This window comes from Hemicordylus capensis, chromosome 1 (genome assembly GCF_027244095.1).
Source record: "Hemicordylus capensis ecotype Gifberg chromosome 1, rHemCap1.1.pri, whole genome shotgun sequence".
NCBI classification, from domain to species: domain Eukaryota; kingdom Metazoa; phylum Chordata; class Lepidosauria; order Squamata; family Cordylidae; genus Hemicordylus; species Hemicordylus capensis.
Genome location: NC_069657.1, coordinates 66,084,377 through 66,110,975, shown reverse-complemented (window position 1 = coordinate 66,110,975; position 26,599 = coordinate 66,084,377). Strand labels below are relative to the sequence as shown.

The 26,599-nt window shown below is 41.3% G+C and overlaps 1 protein-coding gene across 3 annotated transcripts in view; it reads right to left on the bottom strand.

The window, feature by feature from the left end:
* SPRED1 (sprouty related EVH1 domain containing 1) overlaps positions 1–26,599 on the bottom strand; it is a 101,694-nt gene that overhangs the window by 12,332 nt on the left and 62,763 nt on the right. For 2 of the 3 annotated variants that reach the window (XR_008312913.1, XM_053282757.1), the window contains exons 2-5: positions 19,385–19,559; positions 14,269–14,325; positions 10,722–10,890; positions 9,582–9,631 (exon numbers count right to left, since the gene is read on the bottom strand). Coding sequence is in view for 2 of the 3 variants with exons in the window: in XM_053282757.1 (XP_053138732.1) it covers positions 9,582–9,631; positions 10,722–10,890; positions 14,269–14,325; positions 19,385–19,559 (451 nt within the window). In the remaining variant the exon portion in view is untranslated. The remainder of the gene's footprint in view (positions 1–9,581; positions 9,632–10,721; positions 10,891–14,268; positions 14,326–19,384; positions 19,560–26,599) is intronic. The other variant, XM_053282758.1, reaches the window with a different exon arrangement.

Sequence of the window (26,599 nt, the reverse complement as noted above, 5' to 3'; positions counted from 1 at the left end):
CTAACTAATTTAGAAATGTAACATAATTCTTTTCATAGGACACAAGAGGGAAGAATAATAAAGATGAAAATTTAGAATGCCGAAAACCAGATAGCCCAATTGTTAGATCTAACATTTTTCATTGTATCCTCAAATGTAGGCTTTGGAAATTAAAGAGAACGAGTCATAGTGGACATACAATATGAATTCAGTTTCCAGTGCAATATGTTAAGTGGTATTCACATATTTTCCAATGGCACGATGCAGGTGTGGAGAAGGGGGAAAGAAATGTTTTAAATGATTAACTAAGAACAAACTCTGGTTAGAATAAGCCAGGATCAGGTAGTTCAATGTCACAAGTGAATCTGGCTTGTTACTAATCACAAATGGAAGTAGAATACTTCTGAAGCTTTCACATGAAGGGGAGATGTGAACACGTGCTTCTGAGGCTAAGAGTCTGCATGAAGGTTTGACTTGTGACATTTAAACCTGCAGCATCTAAATAGTTTCAGTTCAGTATGTATCTTCATGCATTTTCAGTATGTATTTTCACAAGCATGTGAAAATACTGGTCTTGTGGTAGTAAGCATGACTTGTCCCCTTAGCTAAGCAGGGTCCACCCTGGTTGCATATGAAAGGGAGACTAGAAGTGTGAGCATTATAAGAAATTCCCCTCAGGGGATGGAGCCGCTCTGGGAAAAGCAGAAGGTTCCAAGTTCCCTCCCTGGCTTCTCCAAGATAGGGCTGAGAGAGATTCCTGCCTACAACCTTGGAGAACCTACTGCCAGTCTGTGAAGACAATACTGAGCTAGATAGACCAGTGGTCTGACTCAGCTTCCTATGCTCCAAAGCAGCATTAGCAAATGGAAGCACAGTCAGAAGAATAAGAGGCCCAAACACAAGCTGCTATTATACTGAAAAAATAAGACAAAACCAAGCAACTAAAATATTTTTAGAATAAAAGAATTTGTTACATTAAATATACTCTCCTATATGGTTGGTATATCACACTCACACACACCCTCCCCACTACTTCTTTTCTACTGCCAAGGTAATTACGCACCGCCCACATTCAATATCCTCAACCACAGCACTGGCATAGGCTAGCCAGTATCATCTGTAAAGTAACCTACGCCAGTTTTTAATGCACAACGGAAATCTGGTTTGCTCCCAGCTGCTGGTATAATAATTACTGTCCTATGGTTGCTAAGAGATAGTCTGACTTTTTTCCAAGACTATTAAAACATTTCTTGTGTGCACAAGCAAAAGGATGCTGGGTAAAAGCAATAAAATGACTCCAGCTGTAGCAGTCCAGCAGAACTCAAAGCTAGATGACAGCTGTAGAGAAAATGAAAACCAGGCTGAGATCCTCTCTTTTTCAAAGCTCCTCTTCTCACTTTTGTGAATTTTGTCAGCCTGAGGCTTTGGAAGAGAATAGTATATGCTTCTGCAAAACACTGTTAAAGCAATCCTCAATCACTGATCTGACAGAAGGAGATTTTACTCTCTGGCATCTTAGATCTATATTATGGCCATCACACATTGAGGTCATCTGGAGAAGTTGGTCTCCGGTTACCACCAGTACGTCTGGTGGCGATTCGGAGCTGGGCCTTCTCTGTAGCTGCTCCTGGCCTATGGATCGCACTCCCAGCAGATATCCGTAATTTAGGCTTGTTGGCCTTTAAGAGGCCCTAAAAACTTACTTGTTTGGCCTGACCTTCCAAGGTATCTAAATTGTTTTTAAGTATTTTAATTGGTTTTAAATGATTCTGAATTGTTTTAAAATTTGTTTCTATATTGTTTTAAGCAGTGTGTTTCTAAATGGTGTTTTTATGTTTTTTAAATTTGTTGTGCACTGCCCAGTGCCTTTGGATAGGGCGGTCTAGAAATGTAATAAATAAATAAATAATAAACAAGACACTACATATTTTCTGTCCTTTTTGCTTATGAGACCCTTTCACTAGATTACTTTTTAAAAAGCTGTTCTTTTCAATTATGGATACAGAATTCTAGTTCAAAATAACCTCTGCTGAAGAACAGTTACTTTCAAACCTGACAACTGTTATCTTTAGAGGGGCTCCTGAAAATGCAAAATGTTTTCCAGCCATTAAGAGAGAACATTTTCCATTTCCATATAAAGCAGATCTTTAAAAGGCATGGCCGTATTGCAGATACAACACTTGCCTTCTTTTAAGATCCAAAATGAAACAAGCTACTAAAACAAAAACAGACAGAACTTATTTTGAAGCAGAACAGCAAAAACGGATATAGGCTGCAAACCTTATCCAGCTTATTCATACAGTTAAGTCAATTAGTACTTGTCACAAACACACTTAGTCTGCCTTGCAATGCTCATATGAGAGATCTCTGGTCTCTTATTGGCCCAGAGATTTGTTCCTTTAACATGGAATTTGTGAAGGGCCCAGCCACCAAGAGCGCCTACTTTAATTGTGGCTCTGGTAAACAGATTGGGGGAAACAGGTTACATTAGGATGAAGATTCAAATCAACATGTATTGTAAAACCTTAAATCATTTCTGCTTAAACTCACTCTTCCCATATGCTGAGTGGCTGGTATAATAAAACCCACAGTATGAACAAGATATCTCTGCCTATGGATGGATAAAAAGGGCACTCGTGTGGCAATTTGGGCCCATACCTTGGAGCAGCACAACCAAAGGGAGATTTATAAGCATGTTTGTTACAGTAATCTTACATAAAGGATGGTTTGTCACCTGTGACAAAATACAAAATCACAGCTCCGTTAGTACTGGGCATAGATCAGTTCAATCAGAATCTTCCCACAGACATAAGCAATTCTCTCTTAACAGCAATGAAATGACAGAGTACTTCCTTCAAATGCTTGGGGTTAGACTATAGGCAATAGTAGGTTACTTAATCAAGCCCAAGAAACTCATGCCACAACAAATCTCTCAGTCTCGGAGGTGCCCCACTACACAATTCCTCATCAACAAAAACCTGAAGAGGCTACTACCATGCAATTTACAGCAAGGGATATTAAATAAAATGAATCTGAAGGCAGTACACCAATTCACACAACTTCTAAGAGGTTATAAACTTTGAAATATTTTTTAAAAGCAAACTAACCAGAAGACCAAGATAAAGCATTATATTTTTAAAGCTGTGCTCTTGGGAATTACAAGTCACATCCTGTGCATCTGCAAACAAAGATGCTCAAGGCAATGAGGTGCATTCCCACTACGCTTTGGCAAAAAGGCACGTCTTTAGTGCTGCATTTAGTGCTCCTTGGTTCTGTTCCTTAAAGAACCTTGACAGAATATTGCCTTTTTTCCCTTTCTGGAAAGAATGTAACCTGAGAAAGACAGAAATAACTTGAGAGCACAAACTCTTCTACAGTAAAACTGTTCTGACACTGTATTACAATAGTGAGCCATTTTACTGCAGTTGGCCTCCATATCCGAACAGGAATTATGTCATAATTTTTGCTACCAAATATGGGCTAGAAGAAAAGTCAGAAATTTAAATTTGCAGACACAAGACATACTTTGTAAACACTACTACAGAAAAAGTTGCCACACTGCCTTGACTTTATAATCGGATAAAGAGATTAAAAGCTTCTGATTAATCCCTCTACGTTTGCTTGAAAATTCTTAATCAGTAAAATCGGTTAAGCTAAATATTTAAAAAGTACTTGCTCTGACAATTCCTAGAGATAAGGTTTTCTTCACTTATTACTTTGACTTTTTTTTTACTAATCACAAAGCTTCAGGAATTTTTATGGCAAAATCTGAGCAACACCCCTCTCTGTCCCTTTTTACTGTAATGCCAAAAACAGCTTTTGTCATGTTTAATAAACCCCTATTGTAGTGTTTCTCAGTGGATTTGAAGTGCTACAACAAGATACTATTTATTTATTTATTTATTTATTTAACATATCTCTATACCGCCCCAAACCTGCGGGTTTTTTTAGAAAGGAGGATGCAAAGGTGAGGAAATGAATAATTAAATATCAACTAGCTGATCCTGCACAGAGTATTTGTGTGGCAGTACACTCCCACCACCTTCAGACCCAGTTTGTTCTCCCCCCACCAACCTTCTGTTGCAGTTAGTTTTCCCCCAACCCTTCAGGCCCAGTTAGTTTTGTGCTTTCTGCCCCAGTCTCCCCTGCCCTCCCACCACCTACTGCCCCAGTCTCCCCTGCCCTCCCCCCACCTTCTGCCCCAATGCTAGTGGGAGCCAGCTGTCCCCCCCATGCCAGCATGCCCGGCTTTGTGGGAGGCCTGCCACCTGACCGACCGCTCCCCCGCCATCTGCTTCCCCCCAAATTTCTTCCCCCACCTCCCAGCAGCCAGGCCAGGGCCCACAGCCTCTACATCCTCCTCACCGAGGCACCCAGGTGGGCCAGGACGTCCCACCATCGCCTCCTCTAGGTGGGTGGGCCAGGGCCTGCCGCCACTGCCAGCTCCTCCTCACCTGGGCAGGCCAGGGCCAGGCTGTCCCGCCGCCTCCTCCTGGTGGCCAGGCCAGGACACCTCCTCAGGCCATTTTGCAACCTGCTGCCACCATTTTCTTTTTCCTCCATTGCCTGCCCAGTCGCTGAGCAGCAGCTCCGCCCCACCTTTTCACTGGTAATGGCTGCAGCACGGGCGGGGCTTGCCACACATCCCCATGCATCCCGGCTAAGCATATTAATTATATAGAAGATAGATAGAAAGACAGATAGATAGATAGAAGACGCTCATGAACTGGGGAGGCTCTGCTTTTCTTTTCTTTTTTGTACTTTGAAGGTCATGTATCTACTAGAGGCTAGGTCTTTCAAAGACTGTGGTGCCCTTGGAGAATATCCATCCTCCCAAGAGAAGCCTGTCTATTGACACCTTTGGAAAATTGGTGAAAACATTCCTTCTCTACCAGATATACTGGGATTGTTGAACTAGCCGCTGGTTTTATACTGTAAGGTTATTTTGATTGCTGTTTCATGTTGACATACATTTTTCTGATTGTAATGGAAGTAGCCACAAAAAGTGATTATTTGATCTCCTGGAGCTTTTTCACACAAGGTTTTTAATTCACATCTCCTTTGGTATGGAGGGCGTGTGTTCACATATTGGTCAGATTTACCCCAAAGTCCCTGCAAGCTATCGGGGAGCACTTCACACATGATTCAGGTTTCTCATTGTGCGTTAAGAGTGTAGCCTGATTTATATCCAGGGCAAAAATGCCACTTTTTGTGTCATTTTGGGGGGCAACTTCGAACTCGCAGTAAAGCCTAGTAGTAAACTTGTGGTAAAACCTGCTATCTGAAAATGCTCCTGCAGGATAGGCTGACATTGTTGTAAAGTCACTGGTGTGGTCCCCCCCCCCCCTTTTTTTTTTTTTGCTTTCAATTTTGCCATGGAAAGAATTTCACACTGGAATAAGATTTTCCACTATTAGATATTTCCATCTTAAACTAACAACAAATCTGTAACAATTAGTTTATATTCTTCTCAATGTATTGTCTTGCTCTAAATTCTGTACCATGTAACTTCCTTCTTGAAAATTAAACTAGACAAGCTCCTAATTTCTGCTCCCAAGACAGGTTCCCAATCCTTTAACTGCACTAGCTGCTCTTTTTCTGTATTTGTTCCAACATAATTTCTGTTTTGTTTAACAGCGTTCCAAGAGGGGCCTTTCTGGAACTTTTTACAGTGGTAGCAATACTTTGACTCATCTATAAATGCTAGCCTATTCAACTGCAACACTGCATTTCTCTTAGTAATAATAGTGCAGTACTGTAACAATACTGCATCAATAGCTCAGTCATTTTGTTATCAACCAACTTGCTTCCAGCTGAGTCCCCAGCCAAACACAAAAATGTCTCTTATCACTCCAAGTTCACAGCCTTCTACTTGGCAGTACTCAATTTCATTCCATTTCTATTACACCAGTTCACGAGGTCATCCAGTTCTTCCTGTGCAACTTCCTGATCTTTCTTCTGTATTAATAATGGCTCTCAAATTAGTGTTGTCTGCAAATTTCAAGACTCCTACTTCCCTTCCAAAAACCATTACGTGGAAATTATTAAATAAAGCAGGCCACAGGACTGACTCTACTACTTACTTCTTCCCGTTTAAGAAGTTCTACTTTCAACATAATCTTTTGTCTACATCATTTTAACCAGTTTATCGGTATTTATTCCACCTTTTCAGTTTAAATATTAATTTCATATGCAATACTATAGCAATTATTTCACTTTGTTACAACTCTGATTTACATGTGTTTAATGAGAAGCGTGCTATCCTTCCTTTATTCTTGCAGTTCCTTTTCTGGCAGGAAGGTCCTAAGTCAGACCTTGTTTGTACTTTCATATACTGACAGAGGGGACAAATGAAGCCATATGTTTAGACACAGAAAGATAACATTCAGGGCGGGAAAAAACCCTGCTTCGTCCACAGTAAAGGTTAAGTGTGGCGTCAAGTGGATTTTGTATCCTGGCACTCAGAGAGCCCAGTGGTTTTCTTGGGTAGAATACAGGAGGGGTTTACCACTACCTCCTCCCATGCAGTATGAGATGATGCCTTTCAGCATCTTCCTATATCACTGCTGCCCAATAAAGTAGCAGCGGGGATTTGAACTGGCAACCTTCTACTTGTTAGTCAAGCATTTCCCCACTGCGCCACTTAAGGTGGTGAACTTTGTCCACAGTAGTAAGAACAAAAGAGCAGTCCTGCTGCATCAGACCAAAGGTTGAGCTAGTCTTAGAAACATAGGAAGCTGCCTTATAGCAAGTCAGACCATTGGTCCCATCTAGCTTTGTATTGTCTACTCTGACTGGCTACAGCTTCTCCAAGGTTGCAGGCAGGAGTCTCTCTCAGCCCTATCTTGGAGATGCCAGGGATGGACTTGGAACTTTCTGCATGCAAGTGCTCTTCCCAGAGTGGCCCCATCCCCTAAGGGGAACAACTTACAGTGCTCACACATGTAGTCTCCCATTCCAATGTAAACCAGGGTGGATGTGCTTAGCAAAGGAGACAATTCATGCTTGCTACCACCAGTCCAGCCCTCCTCCCTTAGTCCTGATTCCTACAGTGGCCAGTGAGATGCCTCCAGGAAGCCACAGGCATAGCTGAAAAGGCAACAGCTTCGGTGTATGCTGGGGAACAATTCAAAGCATGCGTTAAAGAAAAAGCTAAATACTTTGGCTCTATATTAATTATACAAGAGCTTGACTGATTTGAGGCGGATATCAATCTTATCATTTTAATTGGTTTATAAAAAGCCCAGAGATTTTTATTAGGTGGTATATACATAAATAAATAAAACACTGTTGCTGTTTAAACTCTGAAATTGAAGGCAGAAACAGCAGCAGCTTCTTTTCCATTTCAATGCAAAGAGCAGGGCAAGCAGGTGGAAAAACTCTCAGTCCTTAAAAGACATGCCCTCAGTTTCCACCACTCTCATCCAGCCAAGAAACAGATTTGTGTACTCATGTTCTAGTGTGGGTAAAGGATTGCATGTCTGAATAGTTCTGCTTTTAAGAAACCCTCTTCAAACACATAATCCAGTTTAAAATCTTTATATGCCACTTTAAAAAAAAGATCACAAAGTGGCTTACAGAACAGAGCAATGAAAACAAACCCAAAGCAAAACTAGCATTATCAGGGAGAAGACAAGTTAGAACATCTTCCTTTGACATACTAGCTTTGTATGTGCCACTAGTTTTCCACTAGTCTAGGGTGACATCCAAACATACAATTCTCCACTGACATACTGAAACAAGGGGCTCACCACAAGTGTCCTGATAATGTATTTCTGGGCTTAGTCTTCTGATAGTTATAGAATTGAAAGTCTATACAGCGGCTGTTGTTCCTATATATCTCGTGTTCATAGGAGCCCACCCATGATGCCACTGGCATAGAGCACCTAGAGAAAGGGCACCAAGCACATACTTGCAACTTCACATGCTGTAACATGTGACTCATTTCACTGCTGTAACTTCACATGTTCTAGGGCTGAGTTTATTTATTTATTGTTCAATTTTAATATCGCTTTTCATCCCAAGGCAGTTTACAGGTTAAAATACAATAAAACTCCATAAAAACAACATTTAAAACCTTAAAAACCAGTTAAACAGTAAAAACCATCACACACCAAAAAACAAAAACAAAAACAAAACAAAACACCTCACCATAAAAAAGACAAACAGAAGCAGGAAAGCTGAGAGACCCAGCAGCCCCTAAGGGGTAAAAGCCAGAACAAATAAAAAGCTCTTTAGTTGTTGTTTTTTAAAAAGCAGCCACAGAGGTCAAAGAGCAGACATTCACTGGGAGAGCATTCCAGAGCTTGGGGGCAACAACAAACAAGGCCCTGTCCCGTGTGCACAACAATTTAGCCTCTCTCGACTTTGGAACATGGAGTAAAGTCCCCTCTGACAATCTTGTTGGGTGGGCAGAAACCCTTGGGAGCAGGTGGTCCTTCAGGTATCCAGGACCCAAACAGTTAAGGGCTTTAAAAGGTAGTAACAAGCACCTTGAATTGAATCCAGAAACAAATTAGCAGCCAGCACAGCTATTTCGAAATAGGTGTAAAATGCTCCGAGTGAGCAGTTCCAGAGAGAAATCTGGCAGATGTAGAGTTCTTTCCATCAAGGAGGTTCCAGGTTGAAATCCTGATGAAAATCCTGGCAGTAAGTCCTGTATTCAACACAGAGGCACTCTTCTCCTTACTACCACTACTTCACAAGTTTTAGCAGTGAAACCTGGAAGTGAAGAGGTTTCTTACAGGGTTCAGGCATGGGTCAAATTAAACTTCAAGGCTTAGTTAAGAGAGGAGAGCTGGTCTTCTGGTAGTAAGCATGACTTGTCCCCTTAGCTAAGCAGGGTCTGCCCTGGTTGCATCTGAATGGGAGATGATGTGTGAGCACTGTAAGATATTCCCCTCAGGGGATGGAGCCTCTCTGGGAAGAACAGAAGGTTCCAAGTTCCCTTCCTGGCTTCTCCAAGATCGGGCTGAGAGAGATTCCTGCCTGCAACCTTGGAGAAGCTGCTGTCAGTCTGTGAAGACAATACTGAGCTAGATAGACCAATGGTCTGACTCAGTATATGGCAGCTTCCTATGTTCCTATGCTTTCCACTGTCACTCTGCCCCAGTACATTCCATAGTCAGGTTTATCAACACAGCTAGGAATATTCAGCCATGATACTAGCTGGGTGATTCTGGGCCAGTTACTTCTCTCTCAGCCTAACCTACTTCACAGGGTTGTTGTGAGGAGAAACCTAAGTATGTAGTACACCGCTCTGGGCTCCTTGGAGGAAGAGCGGGATATAAAATGTAATAATAATAATAATAATAATAATAATTTTAAGTCAGAATTTACAAGTAATAATTGTTACTTGTAACAATTATTACAAATAATAATCTTACAAGTAAAGGTAAAGGTAAAGTAATAATTCCAAACTCTGAAATCAAACAGGAACTTCGTAAAAGTTGTAAAGTTCAGACTTTTGCCACAAAGCAAGAGCATACACACATCGGCTTCCCACAGACTAAAGCATTAATATATTTTCAAATACCACCTTCAGCATCAAGAATTCCTGTCAGTTTCTCCAATGCATTTAATTGGAAGCCTAAGACACTTACTGGAAAGCCATCTGCAGGCACTTCAATTTCATCATGTGATGTCAGGCAACCTATGGAAGAATGAGACAGAAATGGAATCATTTCCCCCCATATGTGGCTGACAAAAGCCATCCATCAAGTCATCTTTGTTTTCACAAGGCACAATATTTCTAGTGTGTCTAGTAGAGCATATAGTAAAGCAGTGTTGAGAAACCCCACTTTAGATTTTGTATTACATTCTGTTTTTCATATTTTCCCGCCCTTCCCTAAAAAGAAAAAAAAAATCGAGTCAAGCAGCTGTTCAAAGTTCAACAGAAAATTATATTACACACACCAAATTCAATTTCTATATCTCAGTGTTCAATATCGGGCACCCTTCACAACTTTGGCCTTCCAGCTGCTGTTGGACTACAATTTTCATCATCCTCAGAGTGACCAATAGTCAGGGATAATGGGAGTTGTAGTCCAACACCTGCAGAATAGCTGAAGTTGTGCAGCCTGGCACAATACAATGTGCTGTATATCTTTCCCTATAACTGGCCCTCTTGTAAACAACTGTGGGGTCAAACAAGTGTTTGAGTATTAACACAGAATGGTTTCCTTAATGTGTGGTATAGGGGTTAGAGTGTTGGACTAGGACCAGGGAGACATGAGTTCAAATCCTCATTCAGCCATGAAACTCTCTGGGTGACTCTGGGCCAGTCACTTCTCTCTTAGCCTAACCTACCTCACACACTTGTTGTGAGGATAAACATAGCCATGTATACTGCTCTGGGTTCCGCGGGGGAAGAGTGGGATATAAATGTAAAAATAAAATAAAATATGTATATACCCAACTTCATCATGATGTCTTGATATTCAAGAGAATTTTCATGTTATAAACCAACCAAACCGATTGTCTTTCTAAGTGAGGAACTGAAATCAATGCATCATCACAGTTTGCACCAAGATATTATAGAAACTGAAGCACAGTAGCTCTGGCTATAAGGCTGCTCTCCATTTTTAACTCTGACTACAAATGGTAGGGTGGAGGGTAAGGTTAAGGACAAGACCAAGTGACTAGTTGAGGAATGAGCAATCACTACCTTAAAAGCGATCTTGAAAGTTATATTGATACTATACCACCAAAATATGCTAATACTAATTAGTGGAGATTCATACCTTGAGAAATATCTTCTACTGCCCTACGAATGCCTCTATCAAATGCTCTTGCATCAGCAGGACTCTGAAATGTGAGGCCAAATTTTTTGTCATCAATCTTCCAGTGGTGAAAAGTTGGTGTAACCTGATTGTAAATAAGATCCTTCTTTAATGTACATTCCAAGACCACCTGAAAAGAAGTCAAGTTAAAGGGAAATGTTAACATATGGGACTTCTGAATACACAACTAGATTTAACAACAACATTCTATCCCCAAGAGGATTAACAAGGCATGGCTCAAATTGCTCCTCCCCATAGCATGCAATTTCACCAAAATCACCATCATTTATAAACTACTTAAAAGGAATGTAGCATTTCCCTTCTCCAGGGGTCACTCACTAGCTGACACCCTGAGTATTGTTGTACACGCGCAGCTATGTGCTCCTCCTCCTTAAGCACTGGTGTACATACGGTACGGTACATGTGTGATTTTCATCAGTCTCCCCTTCCTCTGGAAGTGTTCTGTGTAATGTGCTAATAGGTCCCTGGGGGTCATGTAACCCTAGGGGATGTATTTGTGCACTGTACAGAGCACTTCTGGGGAAGAGGAAATTGGCAAAAATTGTCCTCCTCCCCCTGCATGAGCACTTGTGCTACGGAAGCGGGAATGCATCAACTGTATGTGGGCTTCTTTTGGAGACAGCAAAATTGATTCCTATTTGCAAGAAGACTACCCAGAGTTAAAATAAGTAGGGTAAAAGCATCTGAGCATGCAAATAGTATATTTAAAAACTCTTAAAATTGGCACTTCTAGCTCTTGCCTATGATAGCTCATGCCACAACACATGAATCAGTTCTTGAGGAATCTTCTTTCCAGCCATGGATGTACACAGACATTCATTTCCCTGATCATGCTTGTGTAAAACCAAGAGGATCTGCCTCAGTGCTGTTTAATTTAAAAAGGGCAACCTGGTGGCGCGGGGAGGGGAGGATTTCGAGCAGAGAAGCAGTGCACGTTGTGTGCATGCCTGATTCCCCACTCACTGCTTTGCTAGTTTTAAGCGTCCTTCCCCCGCTGCTTTTCCTGCCACAGCGATCCAAACACTGGTCTGGTCTTAATGGTTTTAGATAATCCTCTGGAAAAATGTGGGGACTGTACTGGATTAGCAACCAGAGAAGATCTAAGGCAGAATGTTCAGTGCCAAGGCTTTGAGGACTGCATCTGATCTCCTTCCTCCTACCAGAGGCTACCAACTCCTAATAGCCACGTTCTTCTCTCCTTCCTGACTGCTCTGACACTATGATTCCAAATTTCTTGAGAACCTGCACTTTGAAAGGAGTAGAAGGCCAAACAAATAAATGCAAAAATGTAGTGTGCATAATTTCTTTGTGTGTGGCATTTAAAAGATGCAGGCTTTCAGGTGTCTTTGGTTTGTTTTCTCCTGTTATGTTTAAGCAAGGATATTAGACAATGAGATGTGCAACCCTCAACATAATTATATTATTAAACTAGAAAGCGTATTTTTTAAAAAACTTCATACTGCATTTGAGAACCTAACACACTGAGGCTTGTGTGTGTGTAATGCTTAATCTAAAAAGGACTCTCCATCTATGTTTACATAGCTTAAAAGAGCAGCAGACCTGTCCAGGTTAGAGTGGAAGGTAATTGTTCCAAGTAGACTGGCTGGAGCCAGATCTTGGAAGGGAAGTATAATAAAGGAGGAAGTGTGCAATTATGTCAAGGGTGCTTTGTGAAGAGAGAGAGAGGAGGAAAAAACCCTTTACATTCCAACAGAGATCTAAACAAGCTGGGTAAACAAGGCCAGAAACAGTCTGTCACTCCAAAGTGAAATCCATATCCTGGGTGCTATCACTTTTCGAGATACCTGACAGGCTCTTTGTCAATAACAGATCACACAAGCATTCTCAATTATGGAGCTATATCCAGTCTTTGCTCCTATTATCTTCAATTAAAATAAAGCAATTAAAGGGCTGTGCTGTGTATCATAGCACGAGTTCTCTTTCCAAGCTGGGCAAACAAACCTTTTGCCTAAATTCCAGTCTAAATCCTCAGTCTATACTAAGAGTGAAGTGAGAGTTTGTTATAGATAGATAGATAGATAGATGGGGGAGGGGGGGGGAGAGAGAGAGAGCATGACCAGAGTCAGGGCTGGACTGAGGGCACTGAGAGGGCGGTGGAATGTATGTGGGGAGGGCGCCAGGTTTTGAGCAGAATGGGTAATTAAGGGTGGGAGTCAGGGTGCAGGGGTGTCCCATGGGTGGGGCACACCGGGAATATGCCCTGTGGGCCAGTCTGAGCCTGACCAGAGTACTGTACTGATTCTGATGTCACTTTCAGCTTTATTTTTATTGTTGTGCTATCATGATAGTAAAGGAGATGCAATGTGAAGCACATTGGAAAGCCCTAGAAAGCAAGTCAAATGTTTTCTTTTAAAGTTAATTCTATCACTTGAAGAAGCCATCTCATGATTTGGAAGCTCTCGAGTTGCTTCCAAAAACAGAGAGATCTCACTATACTTCCTGAAAATAAAGCACCATACAACACACAATTGTAACAGCAATGTAACAGCAATGGTCTGGTAACTATCACAACTAATGCTTAAAAGCTATTTTTAAAAAGTAGTTAACACTGTAAACTGTACTACACTGGGTTCAATTTTGTATTCAGCAAGAGACAGTTTTTAGACACAAGGGTGCAATGCAGATATGTATGTCAATACAGCCTACCACAACACTACCCTGGCCAAAGGACCTTTTAAGTTTTATAATTTTTAAAAACAGGGTTGAAGAGGATGGGTGGATTGAGGAGAAAAAGTTGTAATGGAAAAGAAAGAACGAATCAATACTCTTGAGGAAGTTACTTTTGTCTGTACACAGGGCCCTTCTTTAGAACCACCTTAACAACATTCTTTTTAAAGCAAACTTCAGCAGCAGCAAACTTCAGCAGCTGCTGGAGTGCCTAACTACAATGCATTGCCATCCTCAGTTTTATTAATAAGAAATGTTTGAAGGGTGACAGCTAAGACAGGCTTCACCCATTAATTCAACCTAACAGGCTGAGTTATTTGAGACATCTGGTTCACTTTCCAACAGGAAACTGGACTGGTCAAAGATTACTTGGAAAAATCTCAGTTTTGCAAGGAACTTGTTCAAAGTTTGAAGCACTTCTCAAATCATGAAGACGCCAGTACTCTCTCATGCTGTGCTCCCTTTTTATCCACATAACCTTTATTGCATGGGATTACGCAGATAGGACAGATGGAGGAACTTCCAGAGAGGCCGTCATGCCTAGCGACGTCACTGAGGCGTAGGCAGGCTGACTACTGAAGTTCCCACTACTGCAAATGGCTGCAGTTATGATAAATGTGTGCAAGGGAAACTGGTCTGCCTACACTGTGTGACATGACAGCACCTCAAGGCAGTGTGCAGAGAGAAGGCTATAGCAGGTGACATGATGGGAGTTTTTCATCTGGATGCTAATGAGTGCTTTATGGCATCGGGGAAGGACAGGAAGGAAAGAGAGAAACATCACACCTCTCTAACTGACCTGCTGAGCTTCCAGTTCTTCCTTTTTCTTTGCCTTTTGGCTCCACACCTTCCAGTGCTACAAGAACAAAGGAAGCTGCCTTACACTGAGTTGTTTCCTTTGGCACTCTGGTGCCGTACTTATTGACCATACTGCACATGCACACATGCATCTGAACTCCCATAAGATGACACATCATCTGGGACAGGGAATGCTGCAACCATCTAGGGTAGGGGCTGAGAAAGGAGAAACCTATAGGAGACCATTTCAATGGGGATTTATAAAATATTCCCTAGAACAGTGCACAGCTTATATACGAGATTTCAAGAACAGACAAATCATAAAGACACACAAGTAAACTACTCAAAACCTAACATCAGATATCATACATGTAAAAAAATATAAACTTATTTATTGAATTTATACCCTGTTTCCCCGAAAGTAAGACCTACCCCGAAAGTAAGACCTAGCAGTAATTTCTGATGTACCGCTAATTGCCCTAGTGCATTTTTGGGGGCTAAAATTAATATAAGACACTGTCTTATTTTCGGGGAAACACGGAATACTGCCTAACATCGAAATCTTTAGGTGGTGTACAGAATTAAAACATAATATAATATTAAAACACATTAAAATTTTAAATTTTAAAAGGATATTAAAATTCTTCTACTTAATATTAAATATTAAGAATATTAATATTCTTCTACTTGGAAGAATATTACGGAACATAGCCCTCAGTGTTGTCTATGTGGAGAGGGAGAGAGAGGGAGAGAACACAAACAAACAGGTTTTCATGTTTCCCTCTTATGAGGGAATATAGGTTCTCAAGCCACAACTCCATTTGCTGTTGTGCTCCTCTAACAACCAGTCAGCAAAGGCAGTATCAGCAAGAGAGCATGCGTACCACTTGCCTAGCCCTTGTGCTCTCAGCAAGGAGAGTGTCCCTGCCACTGTTGCACATTTGACCTAGACAGCAGCAGCTAGCTTTGCCTTACCAGGGAATACAAGCGAAACACTGTCCCAACCCTTCACTTCCCTTCTCTATGGCAGCAGCTCTCTTGCACATTCTTCTCAGTCTCAGTTGTTCAGGTAAGAGAAGCTACTGCCAGAGAGAAGGAAAAAGGAAGAGCTAGGACAAGAAAAAGCTCAGTACTGCTATGCAGGGAGAGTGCAAGATGGCCGTGGGGGCTATATTTGCTGAGAGTATGGGAACAGCTGAGCACTGCAAGCTCTCTCCAACTGCCTTAGGTAGAGGTGCGGAGGATCAGGGTGAGGAGGAATCTGACCAGCTTTTCCTCAACACAGGGTGTTATATGAATCAGTTTCAAAGTAAAAAAGAAGCTTCCCTTCACAGGATGCTGTATCTTTGACTGTCACCCTACAGCATCTGACAACATACTCTTTAAAGAACTGTATATCCTACTAATACCATTGTTTATCCTGTTCTAACCAGTTATTTCACTGCTCTCACAGTAAGGTTTGCTGGGGGGGAAACCCCTCTATATATCTAGATCTGTATCTGGAACATGCTGTTTCATGTCACGGGACAGGACTTGTGAAGATTCAGTCAAAAAAACAAAACAACCAAAAACCAACAGTAAATTTTAAGCACTAGTAAAAATGACCAAAACCACATCCGTATCAAGATTACATCATTCAGCAATAACTCTTTTGGGAGCATGAACACAGCAGGGTCTGTCATAAGATTTCTTTACTCTAAAATATTTATATCCTGCTTTTCCATTCTGTATTAAAATGCTCAAAGTGGCTCACTATTTTGCACACACACCCATTTATTTATTTATTTATTTATTGTTGAATTTATATACCACCTTTCATTAAAAACAACCCCAAGGTGGTTTACAAAAGTTAAAAACATACAATAAAAATGATAATTAAAATATTAAGCTAAAAATATAAAACAAATCTAATTTAAAAACTATAAAATACAAGCATAAAAACTATAAATGAGTAAAAACACACAGAAGCATTAATAGAAACAGTCATGTAAAAGCCTGGGTAAAAAGCCAAGATTTAAGAAGCTTTCTAAAAACAGTGATGGTGTCTGAGGAGCGAATGGCCACTTGGAGAGCATTCCAAAGTCTGGGAGAGCATTCCATAAAGAATACTATAAATTATGGACTATAGAACAGCAACATAAAAATGTAGGGCAGACAAAATCCCCTCAAGAGCAGTATAAAATAATAGCTGATAAACACATCAGCAGAGCATTTTAAAAGAGAGAGAAAAGACAATCACACCACAGAGCAGAGATGCTAAAAGCCTGTTTGAATGGGAAAAGTTTCACCTATGCAAAATGGGTAAAGAGAGCTCTTCATATTAAAATAAAGCCTCATAATTCTATTTAGTTTACAAAGGTATAGGGCACAAATTACTCAGATGTTTGTGTGCTAGGGAATGGAGTCCTTTCAAGACAGGGGCTGATTGCTTGATACTTCCCTAGTGGGGAATGTTTGATTCCATGGCTTAGACCCGGTTAACTGGCTGTCACCTGTGTGGTTGGGTTATTTAAATATAACTCCATCCATGTGGGAGCCACTCTATGAGGTTAGGATAATTATTAAAGGGCCCCTGGTGTGCCAACAACTCTGCGGATAGTGGTGTGAAACTGCATAAACCATGAAGTGGTCTTAAGTACTTGCCAAGACCAACCAGGAATTATGGTCATATGAGCGACAGCAGCATGATTTTTTCTTTTAAATTTTTTACACCATGCCTCTGCAGGCAGAGGCAGTTTCAGTAGTGATTTATCATCATCATCATCGTTGTTGTTTACACAGTCAGACAGGTGTTTGTTATTGACTGGTTTGTTTTAGCCAGACAGTGAGTACTTCCCAAGGACCTGGGATGGCTGAATTTCATTCTCAATATTGTTGCTGTTATTATTATAGATATCGTCATAGAATATAGGCTGTTCCCAGTTAAGCTGCTTTTTGTAATTGGCTGATAGTGATTTCTGTGGTGCCTATGGTGTTGAGGTGCTCTTCAAGTTGCTTTGGAATTGCACCTAGGGCGCCAATTACCACTGGGATTATTTTGGTCTTTTTCTGCCACAGCCTTTCAATTTCAGTTTGTAGATCTTTGTATTTTGTGATTTTTTCTATTTCTTTTTCTTCTATTCTGCTGTCCCCTGGTATTGCTGTGCTGATTATTTTAATTTGTTTTTCTTTCTTCTCGACTACAGTTATATCTGGTGTATTGTGTGGCAGATGTTTGTCTGTTTGTAGTTGGAAGTCCCATAATATTTTTGCATCTTCATTTTCTACAACTTTTTCAAATTTATGGTCCCACCAATTTTTGGCTACAGGTAGCTTGTATTTTTTGCAGATGTTCCAGTGAATCATCCCTGCTACCTTGTCATGCCTTTGTAGTCAGTCTGTGCGATCTACAAACAAAGGCATGACAAGGTAGCAGGGATGCTGATGCTGATGAAGAATTTGATTTCTATACCGCCCTTCCAAAAATGGCTGAGGGCAGTTTACATAGAGAAATAATAAATAAATAAGATGGATCCCTGTCCCCAAAGGGCTCACAATCTAAAAGAAACGTAAGATAGACACCAGCAACAGTCACTGGAGGTACTGTGCTGGGGGTGGATAGGGCCAGTTACTCTCTCCTTGCTAAATAAAGAGAATGACCACGTTAAAAGGTGCCTCTTTGACAAGTTAGCAGGGGTTATTGAAGCACTGATGCTGTTTCCAGTGCCCAGCTCCTGTGAATAACTGTTCTTTTTTCTCTAGAATGCACCTGGAAATGACCCTGTAATGTAATAAAGGGACATATCCAGAGAAAAAAAGAATGGCGACCAGCAGGAGCTGGCCACCAGGAAAAGTATCAGCACTTTAAGCACTGCAGAAGCTGCTGCCGCCCACAGAGGTGTGGTGCAAAAAATTGGCTGGGTGGTATCCATATCCCATGTTTGCACAAAAGGGGAAATTAGGTAAATTCCCCTTTCGTTTCCTAGCCCCCTGCACTCCCCCAAAGTCTGCTGCTGATGGTCCTCCAATGCTCGGGAGGTTTTCGGGGGGGGGGAGGGAGGGAGAGAAGGGAGAATGGCACACATCCTCCAATGGACATTAGATAGTATGAGCAGAAGATGGGGTTTGAATAAAATACCCCCCAAAGAAGAAAATAATTCACCCAATAATCAGGAGAATAAAACATTTCATTGGTTTAATTACAAAGCTGGCATAAGCAGTATGAATGTGCAAGGAGTGGTCCTTTGAGTCATATTTATGAACAATTCTGCAACAAAGTAATGAACCATTTGATTTGGTGAATTTCTAGAACAACCTGTTTCATTTTATCACAAAATCTGTTTCCACAGAGACTTAATGTCATTACTGCTATAAGTTATAGTTCTTAAACAAAAATTATTTTTGTTTCCTGGAGTTATTAATTTGAAGTGGCCTATCCTTAAAAGCCAGTTTGGTGTTCTAGTTTAACATAGAACAACTGTGCTGCATTCCTACTCTTACTGACTTATGTTATGGATTTTTTTTTTTTTTGTAAGCTGCTTTGAAGCACCTTAAGGCTATAAGGCACAATGTAAAAGTTTTAAGATGAATTAAAATTGAGGGTTATGCTTGACTAACAAGCAGAAGGTTGCCAGTTTGAATCCCTGCTGGTATGTTTCCCAGACTATGGGAAACACCTATACAGAGCCACAGCGATATAGGAAGATGCTGAAAGGCATCATCTCAGACTGCGCGGGAGGAGGCAATGGTAAACCCCTCCTGTATTCTACCAAAGAAAACCACAGGGCTCTTTGGGCGCCAGGAGTCAAAATCAACTTGAGGGCACACTTTACTTTTACCTTACCCCAGAGATTTGCTTGTTTTGATTATTTTGCCAATTAACAAAGCAAAGCTGCATCATAACAGGTATCTACTTTACACCCCAAACAGCCAGGTAATAAAGAAAAATAGCATTTTCCCCCAAACAGAAGTGCATTTAACAAGACATTTTTTCCCTTTAGGTGTAAGTACATCAATGTAAGATTTACAGCACTCTGATCTTAAACTATTTCTTGCTTAGATGATCACTTCTCTTTTAGTCTTTAACAAAACAGAAATATGGATCATTAATTGTACAATAAATCTATAGCAGTTTTTACCGTTTTATCCCTGAGACGCTCCCCATGTACAAGAAAATCAGCACAGCCATTTTCTTCTGGGTGAGTGACTTTGAAAACAGTGACGCAACTTAGTCCTCCCCCTCCAAGTGGTAACCATCCACCACTTGAGTCATCACGGGTCATCACCACAGCTCGCACACGGGCATAACTATTACTGAAACAGAGAGGAAAAAAGATAAACATTAACTTCTCCACTTTAGTGAATTCAATTAAACCAAGTTATAGGGCTACCATTTACATTGTTAAAAATCTTTTCCTATCTCCAACAAATCTAGTTAAGTGCACAATTCTCAATGGTTTTAAATTTGCATTCTACAATCCTTCCTTCAAGTCTATTCAGGGTCTATCCAGTCAGTTTCCAACTGCACACACACGCACAAACACCAAATACCCTGAAGTCAGTATCTTAAAATACCTGGGGTCAGTGATAGGAGTAACGAAGTGGAGGTAGGACAAAGGAGTGACCGATCAATTCATCTACAGGAGAACCCCGTTATCCACGAGAATAGCAAAACTGCAGATAATGGGGCTTTAAAGTCAATGTGAGGTTCCCAGACTTTCAAAAAATGCCCCAAATAGCCCCCCCCAAATGAGAAAACAGACCAAATAAAGTACCTTATCATGCTCCATGGGCCTCTGGGAATCTAAGGATGCCCTCCCCCCCAGTTGAAAAGTCACCAAAATTTGGCAGGAAATTGTGGAGTTTTGGCCTTTAAAAAAAAATTAAAGGAAGAGAGCCATAGAATAGCTCTTGCACTCAAAAGGGAAGCCAGAAATGACCTCCGAGGTCCTTTCCTGCCACCCGCAACCCACAGGTACACAAGTTTAACACACTTTTTGCTGTTTTTCCCACATATACCAAGATTAGCTCCATTAGCTGATCACGGATACATGAAACCGCAGATGGCAAGTGCGCAAATGAGGAGATTTCCCTGTACTTGGTAGAGTTTCAAAGACAATTCAAATTTGTACTGAGACACTTCAAACACAATTCTCCTTGGCCTTATTTTCTTTTTTTTCAGGTTTGTTACTCAGTTACATATAGAGATATGGGAGCCTTTTTTGCACAATGAATCTCTCTGGGATGCTTTCAGAGATCAACTATTTTCACCTACCATTTTGCAGATGTAGCCGCCTTCCCCAACTGATTCAAGACCAATTTTAAATAAGCATGAACACACAATTTAGATATGGAAAGATCAGAGGACTGTTGGGACAATAACTCTCCTTTATCCCTTGGGTTTCTTCCCTTAATGCTTTTTACCACTCTCAACACCCAATGGCTGCTGGGAGATCCTGAATTTATCTAAAAGCAAATAAATCTTCCTAAACTTGCAAAGCAGAAACTACTAGAACCATAGCGGGTACAAGAAAAATAGCAGCTATACAGTCCCAGAGATCCTGCTTCCAACTTTGACTGATGACCTATTATAACTGAGGCAAATTTGTTACACAAATTCATTAACTGCAATGTCTGCCAGCATATTACTACACATATAAAAAGTTGAAGCTAGACAACTAGATCAGACAAGCAAGTGATTGCCACTAATCTTTATTTCTTAACAAGAGTAATGGTCTCTGTTTAGAATGCAGCTTGAACCTCCTTTTTTTAAAAAGGGAAATAATGTTTTTAAAATAAATCTATTAAAATAAATATTATTAATATTAATATTATTAATATTAATATATTAATATATTATTATTAATATTATTAATAATAATATTAATATATTATTAATTAATATTATTAATATATTATTAATATTAATATCAATATTAAAATAAATCTATTAAAATAATGTTAATATTTTGACACAAGTTTCATGATCTGAACTTGAACTAAACGCATACAGATTGAACCAGAAGAAATACTAGTTCAATTCCAGTGAGGCAAAAAGGACAACTTTGATTTGAGTGAATCACAGGAAAGAAGCCTTAGAAAATATGCCTTGCTATTTTACCACAATGTTTATCGTCCCAAAGAAAGCAACTTGGATGAATAGACCATTTTCTACTAAAAGAAGCATGCAAGGCCATAGCTTTGGGCAATCTGAACAAATTTAAAAAATAATCTTATTATCAAATCATCCAAATGCTATCAACACTCAGGAAACTAAACTGTTTATACTTGAGGTTACAAAAAGTCAATTACAGCACAAATTAACAAAAACCTCCTCATATTCCTTTGATGTGCTTTGATGTTCAATTTATGGGTTAGTGGTGTTTTGTTTTTGTTTTTAAATCAAAAGGTAGAAACCTGGATTTACTTTCTAGGGAGAAAAATACCATTTCCCCTTCATGCTGGAAAAAAACTTAGTTTAAGGAATGAATACTTGCACCAATGTACTTTATGTTGCTACATTTATTTCACTGCATCAGGCGATCCCAATCTTGGTTTCTCAGATGTTGTTGGACTACAGCTCCCAATTCCCTTCAGTCACTCTGGCTGGGAATAAGAGTTGTGGTTCAATGTCTTCTTGGATCTGTGGCCCTCGGCTGGGAACTCTGCAGTGCTTTTTACCCAGCTTATGGTGCTTGCACCTGAAGCAGCTCTTAGGCTTCCACTATTTTTTAATCTTTACAATGTCTCTTCTGGGAGGAATAGGAGCATGAGCCCAGATCCCCCTCCCCTCTGCTGTTTTGGGATCTACATGGACTATACATTTTAACCCCCACCCCCTTTTTTCTCCTCCATAGGTCAGGAGCAGAGTTCCCTGCAGCAGAGTTCCCCACAAAACCTACCCCCTCAAAGTCTTCAAGAACAACTTATTTGGATCTGCCTCAAGCCCTATATGCCAGGCGGGCTCCATCTTTGAAGAGGCAAAGGCCTTCTGGGAGCCCTCCTATCTGCCCAGTGCAGAGGAAAAACTGTGACAGAATCGGTCTAGAGTGCACCTGCAGCCTTAAATTCATCTCCTCTTCCCCCTCCTCCAGATGCGAGTTGGCCTAGACCTACTGGAGAGTTCCTGCAAGGGGCTGCTGTCAAGAAGCTTCCACCTACGCTCCCCCTTGGGTGTGGCCAGCGTGGCCCCCTTGAGCGTGGTCAGAGGGTGAGGTAGCAGCCCAGGAAAAAAAAATCCCCTGAACAAACAATGAGATGGGTAAGAGGCCTCAGACTGAGAAACTCCCTCCTAAAACATAAAAGAAATCAGACGGAAACAAAAACAAAACAAAAAAGAAGAGGGTGGGGGAAATCTCTTTTCTAAGTCTCAAAACAAAAGTGAAAACCAGTTTTCTCCAAGCCTCCCTGGAACTGGGAGGCCACCACTCTCTCAATTACTTTGCCCAGCCATGGAAGGTTGGAGACTGGCTTATAGTTGCTTATCTCTTAGACTCAAAGCAAATGGTGCATCACTTCTGGTGAACCAAGACCAAATCAGACCTATTCACTTTGAGGCTGAAGCTTTTCACAGGCCTAGTGTTCATGCTATCAAGGACCTTTGCTGACCATAAGCCCCTGATCACATGTCAGTTTGTATACCAGTATGTTGTTTTACAAGTTAAAATATTATACCTGTTTATACTAGGTGTGTGTGGATACAGCAGGCAGACAGAATTCCCCAGACTGGCCCTATGAATTACAGTTGGGAAGCAAAGATACAGCTTAGCTAAACAAAAGCTAGTTATACTATCTCCAAACATTTCAAATTGGCTTTCGGGAGGGCTATGGGGTATAGATGCCTTGGTCACCCTGATGGATGATCTCCAATCAGGAACAGTCCTTTGGGATCTCTCGGCAGCTTTAGATACTATCGACCATAGTATCCTTCTGGAGTGTCTGAGGGGGTTGGGGTGGGAGGCACTGCTTTGCAGTGGTTCTGCTCCTACTTTTTGGGCAGATTCCAGATGGTGTCCCTCGGAGATCGTTGCTCTTCAAAATCTGAACTTTTAGATGGTGTCCCCCAAGGGGGATTTGGTGCAGAGTGTTAATAGTATGCTGATGACACCCAAATCTATTTCTCTATGTCAACAACATTAGGAGAAGGCATAGCCTCCCTAAATGCCTGTCTGAAGGCAGTAATGGGCTGGATGAGGAATAAGAAACTGAGACTGAATCCAGATAAGATGGAGGTACTTATTGTGTGGGGTCGGAACTTTGGAGATGATTTTGATCTGCTAGTTCTGGATGGGGCCACACTTCCCCAGAAGGAACAGGTATATGGTGTGTAGTGTGTGTGTGTGTGCGCGTGTGTGCGCACGCTTCTGGATCCAAACCTCTCCTTTGTGTCCCAGGTTGAGGCGGTGGCCAGAAGTGCCTTCTATCAAGCTTTGACTGATACACCAGTTGCGTCTATTTCTTGAAATAAATGACCTCAGAACAGTGGTACATTTGCTGTTAAGCTCCAGATTTGATACTGCAATGCACTCTTTGTGGGGCTGCCTTTGTATGTTGTCTGGAAACTGCAGTTGGTACAGAATACGGCAGCCAACTCACCTCAGAGAGACCATATTACTCCTGTACTGAAAGAGCTACACTGGCTGATGATAGGTTTCCAGGCAAAATACAAGGTGTTGGTTATAACCTATAAAGCCCTAAACAGCTTAGGCCCTGGGTATTTAAGATAATGTTTTCTTTGCTATGAGTCCTACTGCCCATTGAGATCATCTGGAGAGGTTCATCTAAAGTTGTCACCAGCTCGTCTACTGGCTATGCAGGATGGGCCTTCTCTGTCGTTACCCTGAGACTCTGGAATGCGCTCCCTAGTGAAATAGGAGCCATCCCCGCCCCGCCCCCCGCATCTCCGACAGCTCTTAAAAAGTATTTCGAGACTTATTTTTTCACTCAAGCTTTTTAACTGGACTGTGGTTTTAAACAGTGTTAAGGTTCTTATTTTTAATCCTTTTTATGTTGTTGTAAACCTCCCAGAGACAGAAGTTTGGAGTCGTAAACAAATTTGGAAAATAAAACAAAAAAGCTAAAAGAGCCAAAATAGGGTTCAGATGCTTCACACAGCCCCCCACCAAAACACCTGTAACTTGCTAGGCAGGCCCCTCTGTAATCCTTTTTGCTCCTGGTGGGAGAGCAGCAACCACCTAGGACATGTCTAGCTATATAATTCTCCTAAACATACCCGTCACTAACCCTATGTGTGGCAGCTCTTGAGAGAGTCCACGAGCAAGCTTCTGATTAGCGATGAGGACGGGTGGCCTGGCCACCTGCCGAGGAGAAGTGGCCACCGTCAGGCGGAGGGAAAGTGGCCACTGCTAGGCTGGCTGGTTGTGGTGTAGAAGCAGTGGCCACCAGTCGGCGGGCGGGCAAGCAAAGCTCCGGCCAGACCGGCTGAAGGGAGGGAAAGGAAAACAAGAGCCAGCGTGGTGTGGTGGTTAGAGTGCTGGACTAGGGCCGGGGAGACCCGAGTTCAAATCCCCATTCAGCCATGAAACTATGAAACTAGCTGGGTGACTCTGGGCCAGTCATTTCTCTCTTAGCCTAACCTACTTCACAGGGTTGTTGTGAAAGAGAAACTTAAGTATGTAGTACACCGCTCTGGGCTCCTTGGAGGAAGAGCGGGATATAAATGTAATAATAATAATAATAATAATAATAATAATAATAATAATAAAACAGAACAGGCACTGGGGGTTGGGATGAAGATGGGAAGGAAAGACGGAAAACTAGAGGCACAGATGCTTTGCGCTGGATCAGCTAGTTCTATTTTAAAAGGACTGCCAGAATACCATTTTTTCTTGGTCCTCCACAGGTCAAAGATGCAGCTGCTCTTGAGAATCCTGTCCCTTGCAGGGACTAATGCAATGGCCTCATCCTTGAAAAAGACCACATTTGCCAGGAAGACCTGAAGCTTACCCAGGACAGTGGATGATCAAGGGTGGGGAAAGTCTTCTGGCAGTCTTTTTAAATCAGGACCCATGCTCAGCAGCTTCATGGTATTTTAAGGAAGTTTGTCTGCCATTATTATCTCATTGAGGAATCCCTGATAAGCATCTGAAAATCCCTAGAGTTTTCTGGTTCACATTTCAAAAACCATTCCAGTAACATTTTAAGACCATATTGTATAAAAAGTAACTGAGCTCTTATTCTGGCAGCAGTTAATGCAAAGGAGACCACATCACAAGTTAATGTACTGCGCTTCCAATTTAGGAGAAAGATTGGGTTTTTTTTGTTTATCCATGAAGATTGTCCTCTTAGATACAAGAGGAGACAATAATCCTTCATCCATGTCCTTCCTGGTTTGGGCCACTGTTCCACACGGTGAACAATTGCTTACCATGTGGATTTGGAGATTTTCCCTCTGTAACTGTTCAAAAGGGAAAGGGTTGTTTTCTGGTCAATGACTGAAATAAAGTATGTTCTAGGAAAGGGTTGTTTGTGGTGGTCTGGAAAAAAAAATCCAGTGTCATTTATGTAATGAGTGAATGCATGCAAGTGTCTTGTTGTAGTAGCTATAGTGTGGAGTGAGTCAAAGAGGTACCCACATAGTAACCATATTGTGCAAACAGCCCCTCATTCTATAGTTTTCATAGACTCACTTCTGGTCCTAGTATACTTCTGACATTTCAAGCTCTGCTTATGAGCTTCTGGAGTCAACCCTTTAAAAACTAGATTTGAGGTCGCCAACTCTGGGTCCTCATATGTTGCTGGACTAGATGGAACTCCCATCATCCCCAGCCATAACGTGGCCAGGCGTGAAGGGAGCTACAGTCCAACAATATCTAGCGACCAAGCACTGGTCTAGACCCACTAATTGTTTCTTCAGTCACCCAAGACATTCCACATGTTTTGATCCTGCTAAGGCTCTGGGGTCTATGCTGCCCACAGATGACTGCTTAATATGCATGACATTAACATACTCCCCAAGGAGTATTACCCTCCAAGGCAAAAGACTGCAAACTAACATCACCCAAATGGGTCAGATTCATGTACAAGATGTTCCAGTAGCTGTGGCTTAAATGTACTTGCCAAAGGGAAATTCTAACCTCTGACCAGCAAAAGACAGTCCCTTAAGTACAGAAAAATAAACAAGGCTACTTTTATTTAGGGAAGCAGGAATTTTATTTAAAGAGTAGGAAGGATGCGTCTGCTGCCAGCCTGCTCCAAGGGTAAAAAGGCCACGTCCTATAAGCCTTGAGACAGAAAGTCCTTGTGTGCCTTGCTTATTAAATTGAAAACTCCTGGCAAGGACAGGTTGTTGTTTTTTTAAATTGTAATGCTACTGGAGCAACTTTAGGTAAGAG